This window comes from Papaver somniferum, chromosome 11 (assembly GCF_003573695.1).
Source record: "Papaver somniferum cultivar HN1 chromosome 11, ASM357369v1, whole genome shotgun sequence".
Lineage (NCBI taxonomy): Eukaryota > Viridiplantae > Streptophyta > Magnoliopsida > Ranunculales > Papaveraceae > Papaver > Papaver somniferum.
The window spans coordinates 3,451,193-3,464,336 of NC_039368.1; the positions used below are offsets into that span (position 1 = coordinate 3,451,193).

The window sequence follows — 13,144 nt, forward strand, 5'->3', positions numbered from 1 at the left end:
GTCTAGAAATCAAGCTAAAATCCTTAATGAATCGACGGTAAAAACCTGCATGCCCTAGGAATGACCTAATATCTTTTACGGTTTTTGGGACCTGTAAAGTCTTAATAAGGTCAACTTTGGCTTTGTCTACCTCTATACCCTTTGAAGAGAATGTGCCCTAACAATTCCTGATTTAACCATGAAATGGCATTTTTCCCAATTAAGCACTAATTTTTTTCCTTACACCTAGTCAACACTAATGTCAAATGATGCAAGCACTCATCGAAAGATGAACCAAACTGAAAAATCATCCATAAAGACCTCTAAGAACCGTTCTACCATATCAGAAAATATGCTCATCATACAACGCTGAAAAGTTGCAGGGGCATTACATAGCCCGAAAGGCATGCGTCTATACGCAAAGGTACCAAAGGGACAGGTAAAAGTGGTTTTCTCTTCTCTGGTCTTCTGGGGAATAACGATCTGATTATAACCGGAGTAGCCATCTAAGAAGCAATAGTGACTATGTCCAGCTAATCGCTCTAGCATTTGGTCGATAAAAGGAAGGGGAAAGTGATCCTTCCTTGTGACCTTGTTCAATTTCCTATAGTCAATACACACACGCCATCCCGTGGTCACTCGGGTTGGGATTAATTCATTATTATCATTCTGGACTACAGTGATACCTGATTTCTTGGGGACAACCTGAACAGGGCTGACCCACTTACTGTCTGAAATTGGGTAAATAATACCCGCATCTAACAACTTAAGCACCTCTTTTCGAACTACCTCTTTCATGTTAGGGTTCAGTCGACGTTGCATCTCCCTAGAAGGTTTGGAGTCTTCCTCTAAATGAATCTGATGCATACACAGTAGGACTTATACCCTTAATGTCTGCTATAGTCCACCCTAAAGCTTCCTTATTGTCTTGAAGTACATTTACTAGCCTACTTTCCTGATCACTATCCAAATCGGAAGCTACAATCACAGGTAAAGTCTCAGATGGGCCTAAAAACACATACTTTAGAGTATCGGGTAGTGGTTTAAGGTCCAACTTTGGGGGCTCTTCTAAAGAAGGAATTAGGGTAGTCTCAGAAACTGGTAACGGTTCGAACCTAGCTTTCCATCTATCAGTGCTCAACAGGGGTAGAATCTAATAGAGCATTCACCTGTTCAATAGTGCTATCGTCGTCAAAATCTAAACCAAAATGGGATAGACAACTTTCTAATGGGTCTTCAGACAAATGTTTGGTAATGACTCCTGAACTAAGGCTTCTATCATGTTCACCTCTCAACACATGTGTCATCTAGCTCATGAGGTTGCTTACTGACATTAAAAATGTTCATCTCCATAGTCATATTACCAAAAGATAAACTCATCACACCATTTCGACAGTTAATGATCGCATTAGACGTAGCTAAAAATGGGCGACCTAAAATCACAGGTATCTGGTTCTCTGGGTCAGGGACAGGTTGGGTATCTAGGACCACGAAATCCACTGGATAAATAAACTTGTCGACCTCAATAAGAACATCCTCGATAACACCTCGAGGGATTTTAACAGACCTATCAGCTAACTGCAGTGTCATCTGAGTAGGTTTCATTTCACCAAGTCCTAGCTGTAAGTATACATGGAATGGCAGTAAGTTCACACTGGCTCCTAAGTCAAGTAAAGCTTTTTCTACCCGGAAGTTACCTATTGTGCAAGCAATGGTAGGAGAACCTGGGTCTTTGTACTTTGGAGTTGTGGTGTTCTGAATGATTGAACTTACGTGACTAGCTAAAAAGGCTTTCTTATGGACGCTAAGTTTTCGCTTTCGCGTACACATATCCTTAAGGAACTTGGCATAAGCAGGAATTTCCTAATTGCATCTAATAAGGAAGGTTTATGGTAACTTGCTTAAAAACCTCCACTATGTCATTAAAGTTCGATTCCTTCTTTGTTGGTACTAATAGCTGAGGAAATGGGGCTCTAGGCATAAAATCAGACCTTTCAGGAACCGAATTCACATCATCAGAAACTTTATCAGTCTCTTCAGCTACTGGTCCTGAGAGGTGAGATCCTGAGGGGTGAACTACAGTATTTCACTATCGGGCATGGTTACCTTATTGTCTACAACTCTACCACTTCTAAGGGTTCTAACAATTCAATTGATTCGATGGTTTTGCACCTAATTCATGAACTCCTCTAGGGTTGGGTTGTGTTTGACTAGGAAACTTACCTTTTTCTCTCAAAGAATCACTTATCAGACCAACCTGGGTTTTTAACTCGGAAATAGCCTGACTATTTTCTTGTCCTATCCTGTTACTAGCTTGTAGACTCTGTTCTACGGATAACTGAAATTTTGCAGTTTGCTGAGTTAACAAGGCGAGAGATTCCTCTAAACTTAGGATTTTTTATCTGACTGATTCTGAAACTGAGCTAGTCCTGAAGGATTCTTAGTATAGCCAAAACCTGGGGGAGCATTAGAATTACTAAACTGACCTTGACTTTGGCCCTTAGACCACGAAAGGTTCGGATGGTTTCTCCAACCAGGATTATAGGTTTCTGAATATGGGTCAATCTTTTGACGGTTATCAAATCTAGTGTTATTATAAAGAGCATTGGCTTGCTCTTCAATATTCTGGCCTTCCCAAAAAGGCTCCACTCTACCACTAGTCTGGCCCACTTCTAAGCTTCTAACCTTTTTGCTATAGCACAATTTTGGCATCTGATTCATAGCCTCCTTCTACCCTATTAACGTTTCCTCTACTTAAAAGAATTGTTTTCTGGGGTGCCCTACTATTTTCCCATTGCTGGGTTTTTTCGGCGATTTCATTAAAAAATTCCATCGCCGCATCAACAGTTTGGTTTTCAAATCCACCAGTGCATAGGGACTCAACCATGGTCGTTGTGGAATAATCTAAACCCTCATAAAGGATCTGAACTAGCCTAAACTTTTCTAAACCATGATGAGGACACTGGGATAATAAATCATTGAACCTTTCCAAATACCTATATAAAGATTCTCCCTTTTGTTCTGAAAATGTGCATATTTGCTTCCTAATAGACGATGTTTTGTGCCTAGGGAAAAACTTATTGAAAAAGGCAGATGTAAGTTGTTCATATGTCTCAATTGACTCGGAGTCCAAACTATATAGCCACGACTTGGCCTTATCTTTCAGGGAAAATGGGAATAACCTAAGTTTCAAAGCATCATCATCTAAGCCTCTAATTCTTAGAGTACTACAAATTTCCTCAAAATCCCTAACATGGTAATAAGGGTTTTCATTTTCTTTCCCTAAAAATATTTGGAACATATGTAAGGTCTCAGGTTTCAGTTCATAGGGTGCCTCTGTTTCAGCTAACTTAATACACGAAGGACGAGTAGTCCTAGTTGGATTCAACAAAGCTTTCAAAGTTGCCATTTCTGGCGCTATCGGAGCAACATAGATTCTCTCCTCAGTCAAAGGACGTTCAAAAACAGACTCTTCAAAAGTCGGACTCTCTAGATTAACGTAATCGAGACGCTTCGAACTACTAGGTTTCTCTTTAACAAATCTACCTAGTGCGTCTCTTTTACGTTCAGTCATACAATAGAATTTTCTAAATTGGAAGGGTAAGCAAACACAGATCAAGGCCGACTCAACCAAATCAAACCTATTGATTTCTAGCAAACAAAAAGCATGATGGCTCCACTTAGATTGTTTCTAGACCAGCTTCTAATCCTTCGAACGAGAATTCGTTACAATTTAAGAAAACCCCTCCAGAATCAATCCGAGTTAACGTAAGTTCAATAGAGGCGAGGGAAGCTCGGTGGAGCTTTGATACCCAAGGCCTCACCGGTATTACAGGGAGGCGCAGTCACGCATTTAACTTACAGAAACCGCAAAGAACTTCGAAGCATGCTTAAAAGAGTAACCAATATTTTTCGAATGACTTTCCTGTTAAGCTCGTTACCTTATCGGTATCGTTCTAGTCAAAATTTAGGCTCAGGTTCGCGTAGGTTACGTGTTCCTAAAGCGGGCAAGAAGAGAACGGTGATGAAATCCGAACCCTTATCTTGTATGGTCAGGCCTTACCCTTTATTAGAAAAATAAATTTCCGTGTTCAGTCCTCAACATATATGCATACGAAGGAGTTTAGTAACTCGCTGACAGGGGATTCACGAGTGTATAGAATCTTACCTCCCGTTCCAAACGGGGGATGAATCGGTTGTAGTCGACTCGGGCCACTGACTCCGATGTCAAGTGTACGAACCCAAGGTGCATAGACAATATCGTAATTGTCCTCCTTCTCTGCAAACAGTTTATATTTAAAGTACCCTTCCGTAGGGTAATAAAAAAATAATGTCCCAAAGTCCAAAAGTCCAAAAAGTAAAGAAAAATTACAAAAATAATAAACCCTAATACAGTTTTTTTTTTTTTTCTAAAAGAAAATAAACAAACCCTAAACTAAAATTGTCTAAAATAAAATTGTCTTCTTTTCTGTTCTTTTTGCTTTAATCTTTAGCTCCAAGTCTTTATGAAATCACCAAACTCTTTGGCTCAATTTTCTTTATGATCCAGAACCTGTAGACACAAGATAAATACCCCAAAACATAAAAAAGAACAAAAATAATAAAAAATAAAAAATAAAAAAAATCTAAAACCCTAAAAACAAATCCGCGTCGGCGGCGCCAAAAATTGATGTGATTTGTAGATAGTGGTAAAAGTGGTTCGATTCTCAGACTTGTGAAGGATATTAATTAGACTTAACTTCTAATATTAAAATAGAAAACTCACTAAAAATTATAGCAAACTCAATCAAAGTTTATATCAATATTAAAAGAACACTGAGGCTAAGATTCCACTATTTTCCAAATTCAAAGTGATTTAATCCAATATTTATATTCATGCAATTTTTTTCGTTCAATTTGATTCTAAACTATTGCAACAAGTAGATTCTCAAAATAACAAGTGTAAATCCGAAGCATAGAACATCAAAAACCTAGGTCCAAGCATGCTCTATCAAAAGAAATAACAATTGCTTAACAAGAATCATTCAAACAATTTTCACTCAAGGCAAAACAGTCATAAAAATAATTGCGATAAATAAATAAATAAGAATATACCACTTTTTGTTGGAAAAATAGCTTCATCTATCTCCTCAGCAATGGGGTTTAGCTCCTCATATTAACCATGTTCTCAAAATATGTTTTTATAGCTCAAAAGTGTACCAGGAGGTGAAAAAGTGATAACACAACCGATTCGCAACAGTGTGAAGGTGTTGCAGAATCTCTGTTACAAAGAGGAAACAATAGCTAAAGACCTAATGCAATTACTGTTGATAATCGATTGCTGGGTTCTGCTGTTGAATAACGATAGTGTTCTGCGACAAATACTTGTGCGTCAATGTTCTTCGTGTTCTTCCTCTTCAGCAGCAGCAGCAGCAAAATATTGTATTTTCCTGCAACTCGATCTCTGGAGCTCTATGGTGTTCTCCTAAGGTTTCGTACCCTTTCTATGAGTTATCCCAACTCCTTTTATAGCCCACGGGTCGATTTAATCTCCAAGAAATCTCCTTTTTCTTCAACCAAAAGTCTCGGCTTTTCCTTTCTTTCCAAACTCTTTGTACGCGTCTCATGCAGTTATCCAAGCTCTACTCAACGTATAAAATAAATCTGAGGGTTCATATCATCTCACAATATTCACATAATCTTCCAAATATTCTCCAAATCAAGATAAAGAAAACTCGAAACATGCACGTCCCTGTTTTATTTCCAACCGGAGAAACTCTCGTATTCTTTCATCTAAGCACCGTACGTACTTCCCCTGTTTATCTCCTCTTCCCTTTTGTGATCAAGTTCTCGAGAATATCTCCCACATAGCTTCCATAAATATAGCAGCAAATACCCGAAAAAACTTGAACTTCCCTGTTTTACCTAAACTCGGTTTCTGTCCCTTTTTCTTCTTATCTACAAGTCTTACCAATCCTGTTTGGCTTAAACAGGCCCGAACCAAGTCAATTTGATGAGAAAATCCAACAAAATCTGCCCAGAAAATCATCGATATAAACCCGAGAAAAATATCTTTCCCTGATTAACTAAAGCTCAATATCCAGCGAAAGTTCTTCCATTCCATCACCTATACCGACATTGGATTGCCAAAACAGGCTTAGCCCATGAGAATCAACGTTTGAATCTCTTTGAAACTGGTTCAAATCACAACCCCTAAATCTGCCAGAAACTGCACCTACTTTCCCGCCATTTTGAAATTTAAGTTTGGGAAGAAAGGTGGTCCCTCCTATCCAGAGTGGGGTTGCGAATAACAGCTGCCTTGGGGTGTCCTGAGGTGCCCCTTATCCAAATCGGGGGTCCGAATAACAAGTGTCCTCCGGGTGCTTCCGACAACTTTTCGAGCCGCCAAAAATATCTACAAATAAATAAAACACCATAATAAGTACAAAAATGAACCCTAACAATATATAGAATCGAGACAAATCGGACACAAAAATGTATCTATCAATAACCCCTAAATTTGCTGTTTCATACATTACAAATTTTATCTTAAATGTGTTTTCCTCAATAAATAGTACATTCAAATAGCTCGAAAAGGCTAATTTGTAGATGCTGTGGTTTATGGTAGGTATATTCTTCCTCAGAAGTATAGGAATAAAATGGCTCATGTAACAACTTATTCAAGCCATATTTAAGGGTACAGCAATTGACCATCTGCTTTCCGTGCTGGAAGATTCCAAGTTCAGCGGTACCATTATTCATTTCTTACTTTCAAGGGAGATTCACATGGATGATAAACTAGATGAAATGCACTTTAAGGTTGGTTGAAAGATACTGCACTTTGGCAAGAGAGAATTTGCTTTGATTACAGGGCTTATTTTCAGGAAATCCAAGAAAGCGTTTGTGTCTCCCATGGATCCGTCATCCCTGATGAGGACTTATTTCCCCAGCCAAGATCGAATAATTGGATCAGAAGTGAAGGCTCTCCTCTCCAAAAAGAATTCTACTTTCCCTTCTCTAGACAGGGTAAAATTGGCATTACTTTTGGTTGTGCACCGCTTCCTAATGGGTCGCCAAGATGCAGATATCATAAACATCGTTTATTGGCATTTAGTTGACGACTTGGAGGAATTTAACAAATACCCTTGGGGAGAAGTAACATTTGATAGAGCAATTGCAAAACTGAAATCACCACTCCTTTACCAAGTAACATTTGTTCACTCTTTATGTATAGATACACGCACCTGGAGACATGGTCGTTTGATTTCTTTACTTGTAATCTTTAATGACATAAAATTGCAGGTTCATGTCCTTCCGGATGTAATGTGGCATAAGGGTGATGGAAATCAGTTGATAGTGCTTGGCTTAGAGGAAGGTGCCCCCGAGGTAGTGGATGTGGACAGTGAAGACTATTTCCAAGAGAGGGAAGACAGCAATCAGGGATATGAAGTCCCAGAAACGGTAGTTGTGTAGTTGATTCTGCTTTCTCCGAGTGTCTCCCCAGTTTATTTTTTGTGTTCATACCTTTCCAGAAATTTTGACATTTGATTCTTCTTCCACATTTTACAGGCTTCCGTCTTTCTTTCCAAAAAGAGAAAGGCTAGTATAGAAGAGTTTCAACCTTGTAAAGGAAGGGGTGTTTGTAATTTATCAGTAGAGAATGAGAACAGCATACACCACACCAATATGAAAGACTCACGCGGCAAGGATGGAATATGTCATCTTGTTCTGGAGTGGAAACTAAGGAAATTGAATCACTTGAAGTGGGTGAGCTTGTTGAGGAACCTGTGGATGCTACGATAAATACTTCCTCTTCTAAGGGCCTGACTTGTGATTCTATCCTGTTAAATAGTTCTACTTCTGTAGATGCCATTCCTATCCCCCCAGGGTTTACAACGGCTTCAGCTCAAGAGAGAGTGGAAGGATTTGAATTTGTGGATAACTTGAAGATCCCTGAAGAGTATCTAATTTTGAATACGAAGATCTGTGAAAAGTATGGCCATATGGCGACCAGAAAACTCATCAAGTTCAATGATGCTATGTTACTTGCATGTGTTACCAGTTTACTGAAGATTATCTCAGCAATGGAAAATGTGCGAGGTTCAGAATTGAGTGAAGCGTTGCTGGATAGATGGGAAGGATCCATCAAAGATGCTGAGGCCTTGGAATTCAATGTTAAGTGGCTTCGTGAAGGATCCAATCGAATTAAGAACCATTGGAGGTCTTCATTCGGGGTAGATAGAGAAGTGGAAAGCCATGCACAAGTATTGGACGCAATGCAGGTCGAATATGATTGCCTATCGACAAGAGAACGCGAACTTGAAACTGAACTTTCAGAGGTAAAAGTGCAGAAAAGTAAAGCTGAATCGACGATTTCATCGGAGCGAAAATCTATTCAAGAAAAGCTGACTGAGAAAATCAAATTTCAGAATGAATCTGTTCTAGGACTAGTATTTAGTTGAGTTTGTATACTTCCTCAATGGTTATGATGTGATGAAAGAAGCAGTTTTATGAGTCAGAGAAAGTGACATCAGTAATGATTGAAGTAGGTCTGTAAATTTCATGGCAGATAAACTTGCCAAGTTTTGTAATATACTACTAACATTGGTAGTGTGCCCAAGTAACAAAAAAGAATCTTTCTTTCATTGACCACTTAACAGATATTTCCCTCTTTTATGGAGCTGGTGCTGCCCTTGCTGTAGCATGACCTTTTGCAGTTATAGTTGCCACTCCGACAGAACTGTTTGCATATGCAGCAGCATTAGATGAACTAAAAGATGAGCTTTAGTTCTGATTCCCTGGTCTTGCCTAGCTGTATGACCGGATTAGATCAATTTCTTCTTGAACATTTTGATTTTCAATTTTTCCCAAATTTTTCCAATTGAGTAAAAAAGAGTAATTCATACTTCAATTTGTTTTTCCAAATTGGCTGATACTACATTTTTCATTACAGAGCATCCCAACAGATAACCAGATGAACACAATTCATTTTGACAAAAGTCTGCAACGGCTCAACCTGCAAACTGAATTCTGGAATTTTCATTCTATTAAGAAAAGTACCATTTAAACATTTATACAACCAATCAACTACAGCTAATCCCAACCTGCAGCAATGGGTGGCATGATTTTGCAAACTGTAAGAGGTGTCTAGCAAAAGATGGTCGTCCCAACTATCATCTGCCATAATATTTACTGACAATACACATTTACAAGACGAAAAAACCTTTAGACAGGGCCGGAACTTATATGATACCTAATCTGGACTACTGTTGCTTCATTGCATTTTATAAACATCGAGAAAGTTCTAAAATTCAGCTAATCAAGCACCATTTCTAGAACAGGTTTACTCTGGAAAATGATTTTCTGAGTCGCCTTTTCTTGAATAGCTTCTCGTTTAGATGAAATCTCTGCTTCAGCTTTCCTTATCTGAATTTTTACTTGTGAAAGGTCAGTTTCAAGTTCGTCTCTTCTTGTCCAGAGGCCAGCATAATTCACCTGCATTGCATCCAGTACTTGTTCATCACTTTCAACTTCTCTATGTAAAGACATCCAATGGTTTTTAAGTCGATTAAATCCATTTTGAAGCCATTTAATATTGAATTTCAAAGCCTCAGCATCTTTGATGAATCCTTCCCATTCCACCAGCAACTCTTCACTCAGTTCCTCCCCTCGCTTAGTTTCCATTGCCGAGATGATCTTCAATAAATTGTTAACACATGCCAGCAATACAGTATCACTGAACTTGATGACTTTTTTAGTGGCAATATGCCCATACTTACCATAGATCTTCTTATACAAGATTTCATACTCTTCAGGAATCTTGAAGTTATCCACATATACAAATCCTTCCACTCCCTCTTGTGCAGAAGCGCTTGTAGACCCTGTGAGCAAAAGAATGGCATTTACAGAAGTAGATTTAGATAACAAGGTGTATTCAGGAGTCGGGCACTTAAAAGAGGATGTGACCATTGTAGCATCCCCTTTAATCGATTCAATTCCCGCAGTTTTCTCTTTGGAGAAAGACGAATAGTTCCCAATGTGTATGTCGTCCTTGCCATGCAAAGCCTTCACACTGGAGAGAGGTATGTCCATGAATTCCTGGGTCAGGAAGATAGGGATGTCAGTTATATCCTTAGGTTCCGATGAAGGCAGAAGTTCTGGTTCATGATTACAAATGCAATTTCCTTCCCAAGGGCGAGACTCTTCGATACTTATCTTTCTCTTTTTAGACAGAAAGATAGGAGCCTGTAAAATTTGAAAGAGAATCAGATGTCTAAAACCTTGGAAGGTAAATCATAGTATGTACAGTATTAGCAGTACTCCAGGCTAATCGATTATATTGTAGGATAGTTATGACGAATTTAAGAAAAAAATCCAAAGGGAAGATATCTAATAAATAAGTTACCAGCTCCTCAGCATCTCTGTCTGGACTCAACTCCCAATTTTCATCTCTCTCTTCATCCCTGGCCATCTTCTCAGCAATCTTATCTGAATTGGCTTGACGTATTTCAATTGGTGTCATTAGGCTCTGTTCACCTTCATCCAGAGGATCGATGAATGATCCAGTAAGCTGTAAAATGGAACAAAGAAACTTCAAGATCAACTAACGGTCATTCAACAGGTTTTTTAGGAACTGTTATACTCTGTCAGGTAAACACTAAGTCTTAAGAAGTGATAATCTCTCATTTATGAATGCACAACTATAAATTATGCAGCGCCGAAATTACGCTGATACAAAGTTAACACATACCAAACTTTAGTTTTTTCTTTATGTCTTGCCACTAGAACCCAGCAATTCGGGTTCAGCATTCCAAAACTGCTATGGAACACTATTGTTAAGGTTTGTTGAATATTCCTAATACAAACATGGAAGATTTGACTGAACAGAAGAGTGATTGGATGATTATACTACATGTTAATTCTATAAACGTCCACCATAGCATAACTTTGTTGGAACTTACAACAGCAGGTGCAGATCGTGCGACAATAAAGACTCGAGTGTATACCAACACCATAGGATTTATGTATTGCCAGCAGTTGTCCGCTTGTCACCACAAATTTTGAGTTCACAAATTCTCAACAGGAAAAGTGATTAACACAACAACTAATCCAGCGCCTAACTTGACAAATCTAAACCGCAACAAAACGCTGTCATACTAACCACAAAAAAGAAAACAGTAAAACAAAAACATGCAAATTTGAGCGCAAAAAAATGACAATGCGGTTGTTCTTAACCTATTTACAGTTGTTGAATCAAGACATTGCAATCCACATTCATCGAAATGCAGTAGAAGCAGGGTAAGTTACTCGTGAACTTCTTGCAATTCAAATAATCATTTGCTCGAAATTAGTTAAATCAAACACACCATAAAAAAAAACTAAGTGTATTGTCCCTCTTGCATCTCGCATCATTAGCTAGCATCAAAACTTAAGTCTCTAATTCAACAATTTCAAATATGATTTCAATCTACGTTCTGAAATCCACACATGCTCACAGCATTTAAAGTAGTACTTACACCTTGTTTCAGAGAGGTCATGCCTTCCCTCTTGATCTTTTGGACCAGCACACTAGTATTCCACCTTACAAAACGAGGTTTGCAATTGCCTAGTTCACCCTCAATTTTGCTGATGAAGTGCGTAACTTCAGCAAACCAAAACTGAGAAAACAACACGCTAAGTGATGTCAGTTGTTAATCAGTCAACCTGTCCTAATAAATCGAAATTCAAAACCACTTACCAATATGTAGACAGTACAACCCTTGAGTGTTTTGTAGGGTTTCTCGGCTTCCATTAAACCTTCCATCAAGTATGAATGGATCGAGTCAGGCCAAGACACTTGATCCATTGCAAAAATGTAGTTGAGATACAGCTTTGATATTTTGTTTCCACTCTTGCTAGGGAAGAAAATCTGAACGCAGAAATATAAAACAAGTAATTTGACAAACTCGTCTGGTTTTGTTATATCCTCTGCTGTTGCATAAAGTGAATCAATAATATCTTTCTTTTGAAGTCCTGGCTCTCCCTTTAGATATGTTTTGCAAAACACTATTTGGGCGACATGAATTTCAGGTTGTGGGTGTCTAATAGTATTAAATTCTGCTCCCCCTTTGATCCTCTGTAACCCAAATATGACTGCAAGGTTTTCTGCTGTAGACTTAAACTCCTTCCCTTCAAATAAGAATACTTGTTTAATTGGATCGAAAGTGTTCAAGATATGCTCAAGACCCATTTGTTTTTCCTTCATATCCTCTTGATTAAGTCTTCCTTCATGAAATGGTCTATAGAAATTCCAGAATGGACTGTTTTTTATTACTCGCAAGTGTTTTGGATAATACTTAATTTTTTCTCTAATTTTCTCCGCGATGTCAACTAATTGTTCTAAAGATGACCTAAATATTCTAGTATCTTTCTTTGCTTTAGTAGTAATCAACATTGATGCAAGTCAAAAACCTCAAAGTGTTACCTGAAGATTGTGCAAGACCAATAACATTAAAGCTCTCTTTGAAGTCTCTCTCTAACCAGAGGGTTCTAGAGAACTATTGTCAGATACTCGATAAACTCTAGGTTGTGAACTATTGTCAGATGCTCTAGATCTATACACTTTTTCCAAACAAAAATTCGCTGACATATACAAGATTAATGCAGAATCTCTATAGAGCATTTCTACAAACATTTTATATGCATCTGACATATACAAGAACAAACGATTCAGACCGTAGCATTCTCAATTCATACTTGAAACATCCACCCATACACTTACTACCATTAACCCACCAAATCTTACCTCCACAAGAAATTTTTGATAATCAACAAGAGGGAGAGAGTGAAATGCAGAGGAAAAGAAGAACTCACCGAGATTGGAGACAATATTGGATCTCCATTAACGATTCGCTTTGTTTTATAAAAACAGAGAATATAAAACGCCCCAACTCGTTCTAGGTCAAAGAAGAAGAGATTCAAACAACATGTGTATATTGCAAAGCTGTAGATGTTTAACTAGGGTTAACTTAGGTTAAAATCGAATAAACTAAAGTATAAAGTGGACCCACTTCTCTCACGTACCTAATCAAATGCTAGAATAGCTGGCCAAGGTCGGTGTAAATTGGGTCAGGTCGGGCAGCCAGATCCATTTCCTACCGCAGGCCAATCCAAACAGGCCTCATAAAAGCAAGTTTTATGGTGGAGT

At 38.3% G+C, this 13,144-nt stretch overlaps 1 protein-coding gene across 1 annotated transcript; it reads right to left on the bottom strand.

Annotated features, from left to right (window-relative positions):
* Positions 1 to 8,979: 8,979 nt before the first annotated feature.
* Positions 8,980 to 12,926, bottom strand: LOC113320191. Its single transcript, XM_026568129.1, has 4 exons — positions 11,696 to 12,926; positions 11,475 to 11,615; positions 10,364 to 10,528; positions 8,980 to 10,203 (listed from the first exon to the last, which is right to left on the bottom strand). Exons 1-4 carry the CDS (start codon positions 12,389 to 12,391, stop codon positions 9,274 to 9,276), a joined length of 1,932 nt encoding a protein of 643 aa, XP_026423914.1. The 5' UTR covers positions 12,392 to 12,926; the 3' UTR covers positions 8,980 to 9,273.
* Between the last annotated feature and the right edge of the window lie 218 nt (positions 12,927 to 13,144).

Coding starts and splice junctions, on each gene's coding strand:
- LOC113320191 (XM_026568129.1), bottom strand. CDS start 12,391: ATGTTGATTACTACTAAAGCAAAGAAAGATACTAGAATATTTAGGTCA. Junction 10,529..11,474: donor TGACCTCTCTGAAACAAGGT/GTAAGTACTACT, acceptor TCCATTTTACAG/CTTACTGGATCATTCATCGA. Junction 10,204..10,363: donor ACAGAGATGCTGAGGAGCTG/GTAACTTATTTA, acceptor CAAATTTTACAG/GCTCCTATCTTTCTGTCTAA.